General features: G+C 40.1%; 2 gene segments (V, D, J or C); both read right to left on the bottom strand.

Annotated features, from left to right (window-relative positions):
• Nucleotides 1–384: 384 nt before the first annotated feature.
• On the bottom strand, nucleotides 385–1,101 carry LOC114682296. The segment is given in 2 exon segments: nucleotides 385–734; nucleotides 920–1,101. Coding segments are annotated over 2 exon segments (399 nt in total).
• A 12,241-nt stretch (nucleotides 1,102–13,342) lies between these two features.
• LOC114682295 lies at nucleotides 13,343–13,941 on the bottom strand. The segment is given in 2 exon segments: nucleotides 13,343–13,747; nucleotides 13,860–13,941. Coding segments are annotated over 2 exon segments (384 nt in total).
• Nucleotides 13,942–20,400: the final 6,459 nt, after the last annotated feature.

The following is a 20,400-nucleotide window of genomic DNA, read 5'->3' on the forward strand; positions in this document are numbered from 1 at the left end:
GTAAGCAAGTTTTTCAAAACTAGAAAACAAATATTTTTAATTAAAAGATTTTTAAAAAGCAAGCAAGTCACACTGCAGTAGAGGTGACGGGGGTCTTTATGACATGGCATAAGGTGAGTCTCATTGCCATGTGCATGTCCTCCAACTTGTCAACATAGCCACATGAAGAGTGTGTAAATTCTTGTAGAACCATCAACATAAGAGAAGAGAAGAGTGGAAACTATTTTCAGCCAAACCAGTGCTGTGCCTTTCCCTTTAGGACTGGTTATTTTCAAAATGTCAATATATTTTCCCAATCAATCAAGCCCTCTCTACTCTTCCTCTTAATTCCCATTGCCTACAGAATGGAAACAGAATTTCCCCAGCCTGAGATCTGTCCTCTATCTAAAGCCTTGACAAACCCCGTAGGTTTGGGTGCAGGCTGCAGGTGCCTGGGGGGCACTGTGTGCTCACTGCACAAAGGTAGACAGCTGAGTCACTGGGCTGGGAGTCTCTGATGTGCAGGGAAACATGCCGGCTGGCTTTGTTGAGGTGAACTGTGAATCTGCCTTCTTCCTTTTCACCATTGGAGAAGATGGACATCAGTGCCTTGGGGCTTTTCCCAGGCTGTTGTCTGTACCACCAAAAGTATTGAGAATTTTGATCACTGTAAGTGCAGTTGAGAGAGACCATGGCTCCCTCTGGGACACTGAGGAATTCCTGGTTCTGTTGCACCTTCTGCTGGCTGCTCACCCCTGTGCAGAAAGACAAAGGTCAGACAAGTAGGACTAGATGCATATGGATGCAGACACCCCAGAATGGATTTTCATCGGCCTCTCACTCCCTAACTAGAGATTTAAAACGTATGTGTTTCTACCATCAGCTTTAGTGAACAACTTTACATATCACACATGTATCCCACGGGAATTCCCAAACTTACAGTTTAACTGAAGCCACAGCACCACTACAGAAACAATCAAGGGTTTCATTCTCTCTTCCTCCCTCTTCACTGAGGAGTCAGATTCTCAAATCTAAACTCATAGAGTCACATTCAAAAGTTTCCACATCTCCTGCTTAAGGAAGCATGAAAAGCAGCTTTGTTAGCAATCAGAAAAGTGACTCTTCACCTCCTCAGCAGCACTAAGCCTTTCCTAGAACCCTTTCTCTACCCCCTCCTCCTCTTCCTGCTCCTCCCCCCCCCCTTCTCTCACTTGAGCACTTTGCTCAGGATCCCTAATAAAACACTGCCACCTTGTGGGCTCATGAGAGTGACCAAAGAAATATTCAAGCTATAAACTCTTCTAACCTAACCATGAAATGGTAAAGTCCTTGAGAGTTCATTAGGTGTTTTGAAGAGACATGTACTCCAAGTCAGGTGGGGAGTGAGGTGAGCACGTGTGTGTACACTCAGCCCATGTTATCTTCCTCCATAGATATCACACACAGACAGGCACCTGCACTGAAAAATCACCTGTGAAATGTCTGCATGAAAATCTGAGTGAGGTTCTTTCATACAGCATAGCTCTAACTATTGTTACTCCAGACACCCTCATACACATCCGTCTTCAAGATTTACAGATGGCCTGGACAGACTGGTTATCTTGACCAGAGCCTAGAAAGGTCTAGAATTCATTCCATTTTGTACCAGGAGCACATTTGTGTCTAAACAGAACACTACTTGCATTGGACCAGGAGACATGGAGTTGTGTTCAGTACCTAAACTCTAAATAAAACCGTGGAAACTTGTTCATTTGTCTAATTTTTTTATTCTCCTTTCTTGAGTGAAGTCCTATTGTGTAGGGAATGATATGAGAAAGTTCTAGATCTGGTTTCTCTCACCTTCCTTCTTTCTGATGCAGATGCCCCGCCCATTTCTCTCCTTTCTTCCATCTCTCTTCTTCCCTAACATTGTCACTTTCTACCACTCCTCATTTCTAACATAGTCATGAAGGCTTGTGTACCAGGGGAATAGCTATGCCAGAGCTGAACTGGGTAGACATAGAAACAAGACAGGACACAGCTGACCTAAAAGAGTCTGTGAGACCTCAACAGCTGGCAGAGTAAAGATCTGTGGAGATGAGAAGGCAGTTTGGATCAACACATGTAAGGACCAGATGTTGGCTCACATTTTGGCAGCCTGATCATGAATAGAATATTTTAGGCATAATTCAGTGCAGCAAAATTTGGTGAAAATGTTTCTGATGAATATTAACTCTTTTTATTTATTTTTAATAATTAATTAATTAGTTTACTAAGTAAATGTTCCCAGCCTAATCACAAATGCCTCCCTCCCTCTCTCCTCTCCTCTCAGTCCCACCCACCAATCCCCCTTCTTCCCCTACCCCAGTCCTGTGTGGTGCACCATAAAGCATACATACATCACCTTGAGACACAAGGTAAACTAAATAAAGATTGGAAGTGACAACATTGAAACTCTTTGTAAAGTACATGGGACACCTTCCATAAAGATGAGTTCAATATATTGGCTGAGAAAAACAAGCTTATGCTAAGTGTGAATGGGTTTGGAGGGGTGGATTGCTGAGGACTCTGGCCACACAGATAGCACACAGGTCACCAGGCTATTCACCACTTCTGCTCCCAGCCCTCTGGGCAGATAATAGATTATGCATTCCTTTCTTTGAAGGACCAACCCTGTATTTTTCACACTCCGGGTTACCGCTAGTGGTATCTGTGAGCTCAAGGACCTCTGTGCCTCCTACTCTGTCCCACCATGGGTTTTGAGACCTTGCAGAAGTTAATAACTGAAGACCTTTTCCCATTCAAGAGCCATGAATCAGCATATACAAAACATAGTTTGATTATGCCCTTCTTTTACAATCAACAAGTACAAAGGGATCAGAATGAGGGAAAGATGCTCAGACTCAAACTGTTTCTGCAAGAGTGCATTGTCCATAACTATAATAACAACAAACATTTCTCAGGAAATGTGAAACTATTAGAAGGAGGTAATCATAGTGTCACATGATTATAATCCCAGAAGGGATTCAGGTTTGAGAGGCTGAAGCAAGAGAATGTGAGCTTGATACCTGCCTGAGACATACAGAGAGAACTTGTCTCAAAAAAATCTAAAGGACAAGAGACAAGAATGAAGAGAACAAGCACAGTGGCCTTGGGAAATGTCCAAAAAGAAACATGAAACTAAATTTGAAGCACAGTTTTATAAGATACACACCTCCCTGTAAGTGATTTCCAATAAAATTTGTAAGACTGGATTAACATGTTCTCATGGAAGAGCAGGAAGATGACCTATTAGAGATACACAGCACTTTTCTGCATCACTGTGAACCTGAAACAAAGCATCAAGTGTGTGGCTGCCAGGTGAGGGGAGCAATATGCAGAGTTGGGAGTCCCAAAGTAAACAACAGAGCCAGATGAAATTCCAATTGCTAAACTGTAAACCATAAAAAAAAATAAAACTAAGGATCCTAATATTGGTTTGCTGACAACATAGTAAGAGAGGGGAGACTTCCCTTGATGGGGCTTTAATCAAAAGGCTCAATGAGATCCACAGGTGTGCAATCTGATACTCTGTACTGATATAACTTAAGATAGGAGATCTGTGATTCTTACAGCAAGCAGAAACTGGAGAATGGGGCCTCTCTACTTACTAGCTTGTTCACTGGAGCCATGGTGGAGAATCTTCTTAAGAAAAGTCTTACTATTGATATCTAACCTACAAGGCCCAGCCCAGTCCTTAAACACCAGCACAGTATATTGAGTATGCCTGACTCGTCCTGTACCCTCCCCAGTACCCAGGCCTACCCCATGTCTACAACCAGTGACCTAGTCAAGACTGCTGAGTCCCACATGTATCATGCCAACCTCTGAGTTTTATCCAGGTGACAAATCTTGTGTACCAGCTCAGCCTACTGTATCATCACAAAACGCACAACCAGTCAAAGAAGTCTACATGCCCAAGTCTAGTCACAAAACATAAATAATATGAAAGGTCAAGACAATATGTTCTCCATTCCCTAATGCAGAATTACCTAGATGAGCTTCAGAACATAGAACTTAAAAGAACGATTATGAAATTTGTTAAAGAATCAAGGAGTTTAAAAATGACACAAGCAACTCCAAGAGCTTAAAGAGAATGATCTTAAATGAAATAAGTGCTTGAGTGATGTTCAAGAAAATGAAACATAAGGCTGTGATGGGTGATGTTGCTCTGTATGCTATGAATGTGTGGCTCTGATTGGTTGATAAACAAAATGCTGATTGGTCAATAGCCAGGCAGGAAGTATAGGCAGGATAAGCAGACAAGGAGAATTCTAGGAAGAGGAAGGCTGAGTCAGAAAATGCCAGCCCACTTTCCAGGGAGCAGCATGTAATGACACACAGGTAAAGACACAGAAAACATGGCAACACATAGATTAACAGAAATGGGCTGAGTTCAAGTGTAAGAACTAGTCAGTAATAAGCCTGAGATAATGACCAAGAAGTTTTAATTAATATAAGCCTTTGTGTATTTACTTGGGTCTGAGCAGCTCCAATCCAGGTGGGACACAAAAAATCTTCCAACTACAAATGCCACCAAAATATGGGATAAGAGTTTCCATCTAAAACCTGAGAATGCTTTTTTTAAAAAAGATTCTAAGGCGGAGCTAAAAACAGCTTCTTAGTTGTCTCTCTCAGGCCAGCCACAGCCTGCGGTCTTGAACTACTCTATGGTGGGTTTGTGGAGTGCAGGTTTGACCTATAGCATGTCAGATTTCTGCCACAGTACTCAGAGACGTCTCTAAGCAGCACATTACGCTGCATAGTGGATTTAGCCTTCGCTAGTACAGGGGGAAAAAGGTGTTTCTGGGCTACACTCTGCTTTGATAGAAGCATAGACCCATTGCCTCCCAGAGTCAGCAGACAGCATGGCTCCCAGAACTGAATTATCTCTGCCATGTTGAAAAGTTGAAATGGGTGGAGGCATCAGCCAAGGCTGTTGCTTCAGTACTAACCACTGCAGTTTAAAGCAATAGATTCACAATAACACAGAATCAAATGGAATAAGACTTTAAATGGTTTACAGTGTGTGTAAAAATGTACATAGGCTTGGAAGAGAGGAGAAAATGAATATAGACAGTTATATAAAGAAATAGTTTTTTTAAAAAAATAAGTCTTTAAAGAGACAGTAAAGGTAATATAAAAATAAGCCATGAAAAGATGGATATTATAAAGAGAATCTGGATTATGTTGTCTTTGGGATTTTTAACCGCAGAGAGAAATTTGATTGTAAAAGCTGCTGAGTTAAATCATTATGTATATTTTAAAGATACCTTGATTTCAAAATTTATGTCTATGGATATGTTGCTTTGAAAAAGAGGTTCTGCTTTTGTTTCCACAGAAGATGAGAACCTGTGGATTGCTTCCAGGCTCATATGTTTTGACCAGCTAAGACCCCCTGAAAGGTCTCCAATGACACCATGGCCCAGATAATCCAACATCCAGAAGAGTTTCAAGGCAACTGGCTCAGACAATGCAGCCTCACAGACTATTTCAGTCAGGACTTGAGCATAATTCTTAAATTTCTCAGGATCTCCATGTGAATACAGTGCCCTCTATTAGCAGGAAGTAGCCTAGAAAATTATGCCCACAATCCCAAAAAATGGATTATGGATGTATGTCTTTGTCTAGGTTGTTGGTTGCAAATTGTTATTTGTTAATATTCACTATCTTTCTAAAAGAACAAAGGGGGATATGATATGGAAACATAAGATATAGATATGATAGGATAAAAGAGTAGATTGTTGAACCTACTTTTAAAGAGCAACTTGTTTAAAATGTTTTACATTGGTATAGACTTTAGTTTATTGGTTCAAATTTAAAGTTAATTGAGGTGATATTGTGTCCCCCAATATGTTGTGCACCCTAATAAATTTATCTGGGGTCAGAGAACAGAACAGCCACTAGACAGACATAGAGGCTAGAAAATAGTGGAACACACACCTTTAATCCTAGCACTCTGGAGGCAGAGATCCATCTGTATCTCTGTGAGTTCAAAGGCACAATGAAAACAGCCAGGCATGGTGACACATACCTTTAATCCCAGGAAGTATGGCAGAAAGCAGAAAGGTATGTAAGGTGTGAGGAACAGGAATTAGAGCCCCTTTAAGCTTTTAGGCTTTCAGCAACAGTTTAGCTGAGATTCATTCCAGATGAGGACTCAGAGACTTCCAGTTTGAGTGAACAGGTTCAGCTGAGAAGTTATCGAGGTTAACTTAGCTAGGGCGTGTTCTGTCTCTCTGATCTTTCAGCAGTCACCCTAGTACTTGGCCCTGTGTTTGTTTTTATTAATAATACCCTTTAAGATTTGTGTTACATTAATTTTGTTATACTTTATATGTATTTCTACCCTTATTTAATGTATTATGATTGTGCAACTCATTTGAAATTGTAGTGTATAGTTGAGAAGTGCAGATTAATAATTAGTCATCTATAATAATCAAACTTATACTATGTTAGTTAAGTTTTCTAGGCATACAGAAATATATTTCAATTAGGTAGATAATCTTCAAACACTTCAAAGACCTACAGAATATGGCATTTAAAATGTTTTAAAAACTTTGACTTTCTAGACAATAAGACACATCTGCTCCTGGCAGCATTAATTTACTTCAGAGAGAAAGATGGGAATCAAGGACACTCCATATGGAGTTTATCTTCTTCTTGGCAAAAATAGTCTTTTGGACAAGAAACTGTTCTTGCCTGGACTGCTTGAAAAATGCTGTATCAATTGAACATGCAGGACCTGTAGCAAGGTGACCACTGAACTTTGCAAGGCAAAATGGTCCTTCAGGTTCCTTCTTTGTAGAAGAAACTTCCAGACATTCTACAGGACACAGAGAAAAGTGACTGAGAGACTCTAGGCCTATAGACTGAAGATGGATGTCCTAACACTGCAGACAAACTTTGGGTAACTGTCCAGGTAGCCAGCTGTCTCTGTCATTCTAGATTTTTGAAAATTGCTTACAATGCTCTTCCTGTTTACTTAGATAATATTATATTCTTCTAGGGTCTTTGATGTAGTTGAAGACTAGATAGTTATAACTATGATTCTCCTTGGTTATGTTATGAGAAAAGGTAGATATAAAACTTTAGACTCACAAGTATAGAATAGATGATAAAAATATTTTCATTAATTTTGCCAAATACAAATAGACTAGATACTATAACTGTAATTCTTGCTTGATAACTGTTTTATTATATGTAATTTTACTACATAAATACCTAATATAAGACAATAAAAGATATTCCACATAGAATATCATAGTTAAAACATAAAACATACAGAACAAAGGAAGAGTATAGAAATCTGCAAAAGAAAAAAATAGAAGTTATATATAAAAGAAAATCCATCATAACAGCATATGATTTCCCATGGAAACTTTGAAAGCTAGCAGAGGCTGGAGCAATGTTGCCAAGTTCTAAAAGACTCTTCATGCCAACCTAGACTACAGTTCCCAGACAAATTATCTGCCATAGATGAAAAAGAAAAAAGTCTATCTGTAATGAAAATAGGCTAAAAGAATTCATGTCCACGAGACTATCCATACAGCGGATACTGAATGCAATACTTCATCGGAATAGATATATAAACAAGGCCAGGAAACTATAGAAAGAAAACAAATGAAGATATAATCACAGAAGTGTGAAGTCTGCCTAAGAACACAAATAATAAACACACAACAAAATGACTGAAGTCAATAGACACCTTTCAATAATAACCCAGATCCAGAAAGACAAATGTCACATGTTCTCTCTCATGTTGTTCCCAACTCAAAATCTTCAGGTGTGAGTTATAAACTCAAAAAACTACAGGCGTCAGCAAAGTAGAAAGGGACCATGTGAGAGGAGGTCTAGATCATATAAAGGAAGGAGTGGAAAAAAGAGGAGGGAGCCTTAATTGGGTGAGAATAAGGGAAGTCAATACAGAAGAAGGGGGAGGGAAGAGAGACATAGAATACAGGATGTTCAATAAAGTCTCAAGGTTTGATGTTATTTTATGTTCACCTAAAATCAGACACACACACACACATCCATACACCTGAAATACCTGATTTTTGACAAAGAAGCTGAAAATATACAATGAAAAAAAGAAAGCATTTTCAACAAATGATGCTGGCATAACTGGATGGCAGCATGTAGAAGAATGCAAATAAATTCATATCTATCGTCATGCACAAAACTCAAGTCCAAATGGATCAAAGACCTCAACATAAAGCCAGTTACAGTGAACCTGATAGAAGCAAAAGTAGAAAGTACTTGTGAATGCACTGGCACAGGAGACCACTTTCTAAATATAATGCCAGTAGCACAGACACTGAGAGCAAAAATTAATAAATGGGACCTCCTGAAACTGAGAAGCTTCTGTAAGGTAAAGGACATGGTCAATAAGACAAAACGACCGCCTACAAAATGAGAAAAAACTTCACCAACCCCACATTGACAGAGAGCTGATCTCCAAAATATATAAAGAACTCAAGAAACTAGACTTCAAAATACCAAATAATCTAATTAAAGAATGGGCTACAGAGCTAAACAGAGAATTCTCAACAGAAAAATCTTAAATGGCCAAAAGACAAAGAATTGCTCAACATCCTTAGCTGTCAGGGAAATGCAAATCAAAACAATGAGATATCATCTTACACCTGTTAGAATGGCTAAGATCAAAAACACTGATGACAGCTGTGGGAGTGCATTGCTGGTGGGAGTGCAAATCAGTATGATAATTTCTCAGAAAATTGGGAAGAAATCTACCTCATGATCCAGCAATACCACTCTTGGGCATATACCCAAAGGATGCTCAAGGGCATATTTCCACAAGGACATTTGCATAACTATGTTCATAGTAGCATTACTCATAATTGCCAGAATCTGGAAACAACCTAGATGCCCCTCAACCAAAGAATGTATAAAGAAAATGTGGTACATTTACGCAATGGAGTATTACTCAAGTGCTAGAAAACAATGACATCATGAAATTTTCAGGCAAATGGATGAACTAAGAAAAAAAAAATATTCTGAGTTAGGTAACCCAGACCCAGAAAGACAAACATGGTATGTGTAGTGGATAGCCATTCCAGCTTTGATCTGGAAGTTCCAACCCCCATTGAGGCTTCGGCAACTGTCACGCCTACAAGGCAGGGTCAAGAGAGGCGCCAAGAGACCCAAGATCTGGATGGGCCAGCGTGCTCTCTGTTCCTGGACCCTAGACGGTGGAGGTTGACCGAGCAGAGCTCCAGAGAACACTGCTGGACTGTGATACACCTTCCCCAGACCCCACAACCTCCCTATCCCTTCATTTTTAAGTTACCCACTAAATAAATCTTCCTTTGAACTACGTGGAGTGGCCTTAATAATTTCACCAATAGGTCTGTACTCACTCATAAGTGGATATCAGAGGTACACAAAAGATAACCAGATTACTATCCACAACCCCAGAGAAGCTAGGCAACAAGGTGGATCCGAAGAGGGACATGCATAGATCCCCCTAGGAAGGGAAACAGATAAGACTCCTGAGTAAATAGGAAGCCTGGGGGCAGCTAAAGGGAGGTAGGAAGGGGAGGCAGGTAAGAGGGAACAGGATGGTCAAGTTGGGGGAGAGAGAGAAGGGGGAAGAAAGGAAAGAGATATCTTGATAGAGGGAGCCATCGTGGGGTTAGGGAGAAATCTGGGGCTAGGGAAGTTCCCAGGAATCCACAAGGATGATCCCAGCTAAGACTCCAAGCAATAGTGGAGTGCCTGAACTGGCCTTCCCCTGTAATCAGATTGATGACTACCCTAATTGTCATCATAGAACCTTCATCCAGTAACTGATGGAAGTGGATGTAGAGATCTGTAGCCAATCACTGGGCCGAGAACCCTGAGCCCAGTCAAAAAAAGAGAGATGGGATTATAAGAACAAAAAAGTCAAGGTCATGATAGTGAAACCCACAGGAACAACTGATCCAAGCTAGTTACAGCTCAATGACTCTGAAATGACAGCTGGGAATGTGAATGGGACCAAACTAGGTACTCTGAATGTGGATGACAGTTGTATGGCTTGGGCAGTTTGTGGGGCTGCTGGCAGTAGGACCAGGATTTATTCCAAGTACATGAACTGACTTTCTGAAGCCCATTCCCTATGGAGGTATATCTTGCTCAGCCTCAATACAGGGGTGAGGGGCTTTGGTCCTGACTCAACTGAATGTACTAGGCTTTGCTGACTCCCCATGGGAGAAGTTGATGGTGGGTGAGGTGAGGGGAAAGGTGAGGGAATAATGGGAAGAGGGGAGGGAGGGGGAACTGTGATTGGTATGTAAAATGAAAAAATCTTTTAAATGAAAAAATAAAATTAAATCACACACACACACACACACACACACACACACACACACACACACATTTTAAATTAACTTGGACCACTTGGGCTGACACTGACAGTCCTTCTCACATGAGCCATAGACTATCTAACAAAAATGAAGTTTTGTTATTTCTTGTCATCTATATCTTTGGATGTTATTTCTTTTTGTTATTCAGAACTTCCATGTGCTGTTAGGTAGCTAGTATAAGATTTAAGATTTCTCCATTCTTTTTCTTATATAGAGACTAAGTGCTATGAACTTGCCCCAGAACTACCTTCCTTGCGTCCAATTGGTGTGGGCATGTTCTGTATTCATTGTCCTTCAAGTCCAGAAAGTTTTTCATTTTTGTCCTTGACCATTTTTCATTTAGTAGTGACTTGTTCAGTTTCCATGAGCTTGTAAACTCTGTTCTTTCTGGTAGTAGTGGTATTCATGGTTGTCAGAAAGAACAGAGGATGTTATTTCAACCTTCTTAGGTGTGTTGAGACTTGCTTTGTGTCCAAGTCTATGGTCAATTGCAGAGAAAGTTCCATGAGGTTCTGAAAAGAAAGTATATTCTTTTGTGTTTGGGTGAAATGTTCTCTAAATATCTGTTATGTCCATTTGGTATGAGTCATCAGTTAGATCTAGCATTTCTCTGTTCAGTTTTTGTTTGGAGAATCAACCTGTCTATTGATGAGAGTAGGATATTGAAATCTCTCACTAACAGTGTGTGTGTGTCAATATGTGATTTAAGTTTTAGCAATATTTATTTTACTAAGTTGAGTGTCCTTGATTTTGTTGCATAGATTTAAAGAATTACTATTTCCTTTGATGAGTAGTAGCATCCTTCCATATCTCTTCAGATTAGGTTTGGTTTGAGATCTTTTTAGTCAGATATTCACATGATTACACTGGATTGCTTCTTAGGTCCATTTGCTTGGAGCATCTTTTTCTGTCCTTTTACTCAAATGTGATGTCTATGCTTAATGCTAAGGTGTGTTTCTTAGATGCAGCAAAAGGATGGGTACTGTTTTAATGAGAAATTTAGACCATTTGATATTGAGTGTTAACAATGAGCAGTGTTTGTTGATTCCCTGTTTTTGTTGTGGTGATGGGTCTCTTTTCCCATTCTTTTGATTTGCTGGTCTGACATTATTTATTCCTTATGTTTTTATGGGTGTAATTATCCTCTTCAGGTTGAAGTTTTCCTTCCAGTGGCATCTGTAGGTCTGGATTTGTAGATTGATTCTGTTCAATTTTGTTTATCATAATGTCTTACTCCACCTATGGTGATTGAAAGTTTTGCTGCATGTAGTAGTCTGACTGGCAACTATGGTCTCTTAGAATTTGCAGAACATCTGCCCAGGGCCTTCTAGATTTTAGACTCTCTATTGAGAAGACAGGTATTATTATAGTATGTCTGTGTATATATATATATATATATATATATATATATATATATATATATATGTTATTTAGGTTTTTTCCCTTGTACCTTCTAATATTTATTTTTTGTTCTGTATATTAATTGTTCTGGAAATCATGCTCCATGAGACTTTCTTTCCTGGTCCAGTCTATTTACTGTTCTGTATGCTCCATGTACCTTTATAGGTATCTCCTTTTTTAGGATTGGGGAATTTTCTTCTATGATATTGTTTAAAATATTTTCTGTGCCTTTGACCTGGGTTTCTTTCCATTCCTCTATACCTATTATTTTGTCTTTTCAAAGTAGCCTAGATGCTTTGTGCCTAGATAGTTTTAGATTTAACACATTCTTTGACCAAGGTATCCATGTCATCTCTCATATTGTCATTAGCTGAGTTTTTTTTTTCTTCCATCTCTTATCATCTCTTGGTCAGGCTTGCCTCTGAGCTTCCTGCATGAGTTACTAATTTTTGGTTTCCACTTTTCCCTCACTATTTGTTTTCTTTATTGATTCTATTTCCACTTGCAAATCTTGACATATTTTTCTCATTTCATCCCATTGCTTGTTTGTGTTTTCATTGATTTCTTTAAGAGATTTATTCATTTCCACTTTCAAGACCTCTAATATATTCATAACATCTATATTGAAGTGCTTGTCTTATGTTTCAGCTATATTGAATTTCTCAGGGCCTACCTACTGCAGTAGGGTTTCTGGGCTTTAGCAGAGATATACCATCTGGCTTTTATTGATTTTTTTTATACTGGAATCTAGGCATCTAGGTTTGGAATTACTGTACTTCCTGGTACTGATATCTGCTCTTGTCTTTATTAGATGCATGCTCTGTTCTTTCGTTTCTGTTGCCCTCTCTGGTTCTTAGGAGAGCTTAGGAGGTGGCTGTGGGTTGCCTGGTAGGCTAATATTCTCCCAGGTATAGCCCCTAAGGTTCCAAATGTAATGAATTTCTTGGTACTGGTTGCTGACACTGAGGCATAGAAATAGACTAAAAGAGGGGTGGGGTGAGGAGATCCACAGTAGTAAAGAAATCAAGGTGTGCCATCAAGATCAGCTTAGAGCTCTGGGAATGGGGCCAAAGAGGGAAGAGAGGCCACAGCAGGTAGTCTGCTCCTGGGCTGGGATGAGACTAGGGTTTGGATTTATAGAAGAGGGGTGATATTGAAACTCTGAAGATCACCAACCTGCTCCAGCATCCCTTTTTTCAATATTTTCTACCCATATTTCTTTATTAGAGATCTTGATGTATGGAAGGCTGTTGACCTCTGATAGCCTCTCCTCCCATAGCATTATGTGCATAATATCTAGATGCCACCTTTTCTGGCATATTTAGCTTTCTGTGAATAACTTGGGCCAGAGGTGACATACAACAATGTGAAGGCAGTGACTTGTACATGGAGATCAAGACAACTGACCATTTCATTGTTTCCATGGCTCTCCTGTGAAATCACTGTGACCCTCTATGAGGAACCACTGATGTCCTAGGGTTTCAGCTTCCCCTATGAGATCCAGCTGTGGTAACATCCACTTCTTGTTCTGCTATGACCATTTCTATGATTTTCATCAGCCAGAAATATTGGGGCACACTGCACAGACTGTAGAAAACAGAATCATCTGAAAGGCAGGTGATCAGAAGTCAGGCTTTCTTTTGCTTCTCAGAGTTTGTGCTCAGCTCCCCCTGCAGTGTGTGACACTGTGTCACCCAGAGCACAGTAGTACACAGCCGAGTCTGACTCTTGGACCGAGGCTTTCTGCAAGTGGAAGGAAGTGGATCCTTTATCATATGTCGCTTCAAATCCTCTACTGATTCCCTTGTTGTTGGCTGTTTCGACTTTCAAAAGCAGCTCTGGACCTTCTCCAGGGTATTGGACATACCAGAAAAGAGTTGGGTAAGATGTGGTTGAATAAGTACAGTTTATAAATAGAAAGTCATCTTCTGAGAGAGTCACTTGACCTTGTTTCTGGATCACTGAGTCTCCATGGGTCCTTCCTAGAGGAAGAAGAGGATATCTGTGTCTCACTAAGGACAAAGCTCTTAGATGATTAAATATTTTTCTGACATCATAGAAGAAAAAGTGTGAATTCTAAGTCACTTCACTTACCAAGCATGAACAGTAGCATCGCTGTCACTAAAGCTAGGAAAATATTCATCTTTAGTGTCACCAAGTAATGTTCTTGACTCTTCACATGAAGAAATGATGAAATGACAACAAATGATGAACCTAGGAAGCTTATAATTCACAAAGATAATGATCTTGTGTCAAGAAAGTCTCCCCCTGGTGGACAGAAACTAAACCAGGGTCTCTTGCATACCTCCTGGAAGTCAGAAATGGGCTCTTATCCTCAACATCATTTGCAAGACACATGTCAGAAGTCAAGTGGCCCTTAATCCATATAAAGGATATAAGCAATGGCCATTAATATATTCAATGTTTTCATTCTTAGGATTCAACATGACATGAAAGTTTTATAGTAGAGCAACTGATGGGTTCTCTGTTTTAGTTTTTTTCCATAGGATAAATTGAAGGTAAGGAGTAGATTTTACCAATTTCTATTCACTTATTTGAATTTGTACTAAGATATTATGCAGGCCAAAAGTGATGGCTCAGCACTTTGAAAGCACTTGTAGCTCTCACTAAATACCTAGGTTTGATTCTTAGAACATACATAGTGGTCCTCAAACATCTGTAACTCCAGTTCCAGGGCAACTGACTCTCTCTTCTGATCTCCATGAGCACTAGTCACACACATGATACCTAAACACAAATGCAGGCAAAATATGCATAAAATAAAATAAAATAAATAAATCTTTAAATTTCCTAAAGTTATTATGAAATGGATTAAAATATGCTCTTTTGACCTTCTAGAAATTTGAAATAATGGGTTTGTCCTACCCATTTACTTAGAAGGTCCTTGATGTCTTGAAACACTAAAGATTAACTTACAGAACAACCACAACAAAGGAAGCAGTTGTGACTGGCATGCAGGATTCACATGGTGCGCCATGCTCTACATCTAACATAGGCTATGACCTTTTTCTTAACCCTTTTCTGTAAATGTCATTGTGACCAGTGGTGCATGCTGCTAGAAAACACAAAAATTGACTATCATTTGGGATTGGGGAGACATTTGTGACTCTTCCTTGAAGACCTGATGAGGGCATTCCAAGCATCCAGCTCACATAAGTGTCTTCACAGAAGCTTCTTCCTTCAAGTGTCAAAGCTTCTACTCATGAGTCTGGCTTTCGTGGCTGCCATGTTTCTGTGGAAGGTCCTGTGTTCTTTAATTTGGTATTGCTCATTTTTCCTCAGTGACAGAATTTGTCATCTCACAAAGCTAGTCTTTCTCACCTTTGTCCACATCTGTTTCCTAATTCTTGTTGTTTTTAACTTATAAATACAATCTGTAAATGACAGTCTTTAGCTCAGAAACTTTGTCTTTTGCAGTTCAAGGAAATGAATGTTGAGCCCACTTGGATTTTCCACACTTACAACTTCTGTAGTTGCTTCAGAATGTGTTGTTCACACTGTTTTCCTATATAAGATGTAGAATCATTTACTAAAACAGCATTTTCTTTCATCATTCTTTTTTATTTTTACAATTTCACAGCCTTAGACTTTTGCACGGATTGATATGCTGCATATGTTCCTCCTCCTACAAAGCAGGCCTCAGTCCCAGGAGAAACTAGTTGGTTACCCCTACAAATCGTTAGGTCATTACTGCAGCAGTGGGAATGCTGTGCTTGTCAGGTTGATCGTTAAGCACAGTGGGGCCACAGCATGGTTTTGAAACAGAATATCACCAACTCCTGTAAGAATCCGTTATACAAAAGCTTTTGGATTGCCATACACATGGACATGCTAGAATCAGCTCACACAGAAAAGAGATGAAAACTTACCCTTTACTTCAGATGTTGCTGTCTGAACCTACTCTACAAACTGTTCATTTTCCACTGTTTATTTAAACCAAGATATTATAGTGAATAATACGTGCTTAACATATACAATAAATATGATTTTTTAAATAACCATTAAGATAAATCAAGAATATAACCTAAACTTTCTAGGTCATCTTGGGCCTTACCATATGTATTTTTAATTTCTGTATGTTAGTCTCTACTCTCAAACAATGTGACAAATGTTGTCCTAGAATGTCTGACGTAGCAAAAAGGGTGCCACTCCAGCCCTGGTGTCAGGTTTGAAGACAGGCTGCAGGTGTCTGGGGAGCAGTGTGTATTTGCTGCACAGAAGTAGATGGCTGAGTCTGCAGGCTGAGTGGCTGTGATGTGCAGGGAAAGGTGTTTGGCTTTCTTATCCAACAGAAGGGTGAGTCTTTGGTTCTGCTTTCTTTCCGCATTTGACCGGATGTCAATGATGACCTGAGGATGCTTCCCAGGCTCTTGCTTATACCAAGGGAAGTAGACTGAGGTACTGTCTGTGTAAGTGCAGTTGATGACAGTGGTGGCTCCCTCCTGGACACTCAGGGTGGAAGGATGCTGCTCCACCTTCTCTCCTCTGCTCTCCCCTATGGAGAAAGATGGAGGGAAAGGAGAAAGGTTGTCAGGTCATTTTTCTTCCTTATCTTTTTCCTGTAGTAGATAGAGAAAACCCAAATGAAACCATTCTGCTGAACACCCACAGACCTCCCACTAACATACCCAGTCATCTTACACTCCTTAACTCACAATTTATCTGCAGCCAGAAGAAAATGAACAAAGCATGAACAGTTGTCTTCATTGTGCTTCCCACTGGGATCAGTTGTAGGTGCTCGGTCGATCTCTAGCTAGTCAGATATCTAGCAAGTTCCAATTGGCCTTTTGTTGTTATAACAATCATACATGTTGAGTTATTTGCCCAGCCAATAAGAAAAAACCTGTTCATTTGAAACTCACTAAGATGGCCTTTCCGTGCATCAGCTGAGGTGCACTGTCACCCTGTGGTCAGATTTCTAACTGCAGAAATCTAGTTCATTTTTCTCTTATTAGGAAAGATTCTGCCCTCCTCTGCCATCCTTACTCTTCCAACTTAGCTGTGCTCACACAGACTGTGCACCTTCTCAGCCAGGTGAGAGCACAAACTCCCTGCTCATGCATGTGAGGACCACATTGTTGAATTTAGCTGTGTTACATTTCCTGTGAACCAGTCTAATAGGTGAGTGATCCAGATCCCCAATATCCCACTCAATCTTTACATTCCCAGGCCTACCCATGGTTATACCTCCTGTGCACAAGCCCAGCCAGTTCAGAGCTCCAGATCTCCATCCACTCACATCTTCCCCACACTCCCTGAAAGCCTACTTTGGGACCTACAGCTTCATACCAACCTAGAGTGGTAAGTTGCCAAGAACCTCTGTGTGTCATCCCCACATACCAAGGCAAAGCTGGACTTGAACAGCTTTTGCACCAGCACACAGACATAGACCTGAGGTATAGTCACACACTTTCTTGATAACCATTGAATTAGAATCACTCTCATCCCCGCCATCAATAATGGGTATCTCTATTGGAAGAATTGACCAACCAACACTTCAAACCTGATCTGAAACCAACCTGATCTGAGCAATAGCAAAAACAGAAACCAAATTCTACTCAACAGAAGCAGGCCATAATATGAGACACAGTGAAAGAAGTCTACATGCCTACACCACATCACAAACACACAAGCATTATGAAAGACAAGACAACCCCCATTCCCACAAAACCCACCAGTGCTATAGAAATGTTCTCCAAAGGGAATTACCTAGATGAACCCCAGGACAGTAAACAGAGTCTAAGAGTGTATAGGAAAAAGAAGCTCTAGAAAGAGCAATAGCAGGACACAGTTTCTATGAAGTGGAAATGGGAAACGGGAAAGGGGCTTTAAATGGGGTGTGAGGACAGAGATCAGTGTAGGGGGAGAGGGAGAGAGGAGGGATAAATAACATTCAGGGTGTTTGAAAAAGTCACAGGTAATCATATTATTCTCTATTTGCCCCAAATTACATTATACATATACATATATATGTATATGTATAATGTATATATATGAATATAAATAAATAAATAAATAAATAAATAAATAATCAAAATGGTGTTATTCCACTTGGGGTGATAATGCTCCCCTAGAGCCATAGACTGTTTAGCATAACACATGGCATGAGAAACCTCCTATCAATTTTCAATTTTTGGTCAGGACAATCCAAGACAGGACTCCCAAAACAACATAGACTATTGCTATTGTCTTTAGTTGTATCAAAGATTTGATGATAATTCCCTATTCCTAAAAATATTACACACTTTGGATATAGGACTTGGAAGAATGTGCTACAACTGACCTAGCAGTCTATTTCCTGAGGACTCTCATAGTATCCAGAGATATTCTGAAACCAGCCAAGGAAAAAGGGCAGTCAATACTCCTATCCAGCTGTAATACCTAAGAGCCACAACAATGACCAGCATCCAAATCTTCAATAGTGTCACTTCTGTCTTGGAGGTAACCAACAACCACTGAATTGGACTCATAGCTCACTCAATGGGAGGGAATTCCTACCTGGTACTGTCAACTTCACCAAACATCCATGGATGATAGGAGGAACTCTAAAAGAGAACTTCCCACTGCCATTTTCCTAAGCCAGTATAATCCCTAACCACATTCTAAATGCTTATCCTTAGGCACACAGATGTTGTGAAATATTATTTTAACTACATAAAGATGTGTTACATTTATTTATGCTTTGGACTATTACTTTAACTATGTGAAGGTGTGTGCATTTGTTTCTTCTGCCTTTGTTAATGATGTAAAGATGTGTTACATTGTTTGTGCTGCATTTGTTTAATTATGTAAAGATGTGTTGCTGTTTCACATTGCCTGCCTAAGACACCTACCTGATTGTTCTAATAAAAAGCTGAATGGCCAATAGGTAGGCAGAAGAGGGATAGGTAGGGCTGGCAGACAGAGAATAAGTAGGAGGAGGAATCTAGTTTCTAGAGAGAGAAGGACAGAGAAATAGAAGGAGAGCCATCCAGGGTGGGCTGGCCAGAAAGCCAGACATGGAGGAAGCAGGATAGCAAGATGGACAGTACATACATGAGGTAAACAAGCTTTGGGGCAATACATAGATTAGTGAAAATGGGTTAATTTAAGTTAGAAATAAAGCTGGTTAGAGCAAGCCTAGGCTAAGGCTGAGCATTCATAATTAATAATAAGTCTCCTTATCATTATTTGCAGGCTGGCGGGCAAAGAAAGCCTGCTACAGTTGGGTGCCTATGACAACTGATGCATGTACAGCACAAGCCCTAAAAGAGCACTGTAGAAAGGCTGGTCCAAGATTAGAATGCATTCAGATAGCATCAGGTTTGGGTGCAACACAACCATTTCTGCATAACTCCTTGGCTTTCACTTACTTTTGGATGAGCTGACACACTCCATCTCACTGAATTAAGATAAATCTTGCTATGAAATCTAGGCTGGCCTCTAACTTATGATTCTCCTGCTTCAGCTTTCCAAGTGCTGAGATTACAGGCCAGCACTACCATAACCACTCTGAATTCACTATACTCCATCTACTTGTCTCTGAACAATATTCTCTGAAAGGACATTGCTGATGCATGTTTAAAGCTTGTTTACCTCATGTATGTACTGTCCATCTTGCTATCCTGCTTCCTCCATGTCTGGCTTTCTGGCCAGCCCACCCTGGATGGCTCTCCTTCTATTTCTCTGTCCTTCTCTCTCAATACATCCTAACAGAGACTGTAACAGTGTACACAAAACCTGAACAAATCCAAGTCATACAAAACCTCAGCACAGAGATGGGGAAGAATACACAAAGTCCCATCCCTAACCCAGAAACCTTTTGCCATTGATACCTGCTGTGAGAGAGAAAATCAGTTATCTCCAGTGTAGTGACAATAGGTATTTTAGCCACATTCAGAACAGACCCCAAGTTCAGTAGTTGACCAACACAAACAAAAATTTTAATCAAGAAAAAAGAATTTTCCCGGAAAAAAGGGGAAAAAAATTTTAAAACTAGGCCTAAAGATTGGGGCCCTATAGAGGAAGGATAAACAAAAGAGAAAAGCCTCTTCCCAATGGTAATGGAGAAAGAAGACTTTCCAATTGTAGAGTTTTCAGGATAACTAAAACTCTGAGCTCTTTCTTCCTGCCAGTACAAAACAACAACATCTGAATTACAAAGAATCAACAGGTAGGCCTCATTGCTGCTGGCTGAACAGCAAACGAGCCCAAAGGTTAGAAATTTTGCTGTCTGTTTGCTTAACTTTGGTTCAAATGTTTTTTATTGTTCCCTCGGAGTGGGAATAATTCAATATTTAGGATCCCTTCATGGGAAATGTTTTTCTGTTTTCCCTTATGGTAGAAATAACTCATTATTAGGTAGTCCCTTCACGGGAGTAAGAAAAAGTTTAAACATGAATGTAGGGGGGGGGGGCGGTGCTCGCCCAGCATGGTGGACAAAGGCGCATGCAGCGCATGCAAGATGGCCCAGAGTGGGCCTGAAAGGAAGAGCTGCAATGGAGCGCGGCCGAGGCAGGAGCTGACAATAAAGCCTGAACACTGGGCGGAGCCAAAGCTAAGCCACAGCCTCAGCTCAAGCCAAGCAAGCAGAGGCCAGGAAGGGACTAGCGCTAAAAGTTTAAACGGGCCTAAC

Source organism: Peromyscus leucopus, chromosome 9 (genome assembly GCF_004664715.2).
Source record: "Peromyscus leucopus breed LL Stock chromosome 9, UCI_PerLeu_2.1, whole genome shotgun sequence".
Lineage (NCBI taxonomy): Eukaryota > Metazoa > Chordata > Mammalia > Rodentia > Cricetidae > Peromyscus > Peromyscus leucopus.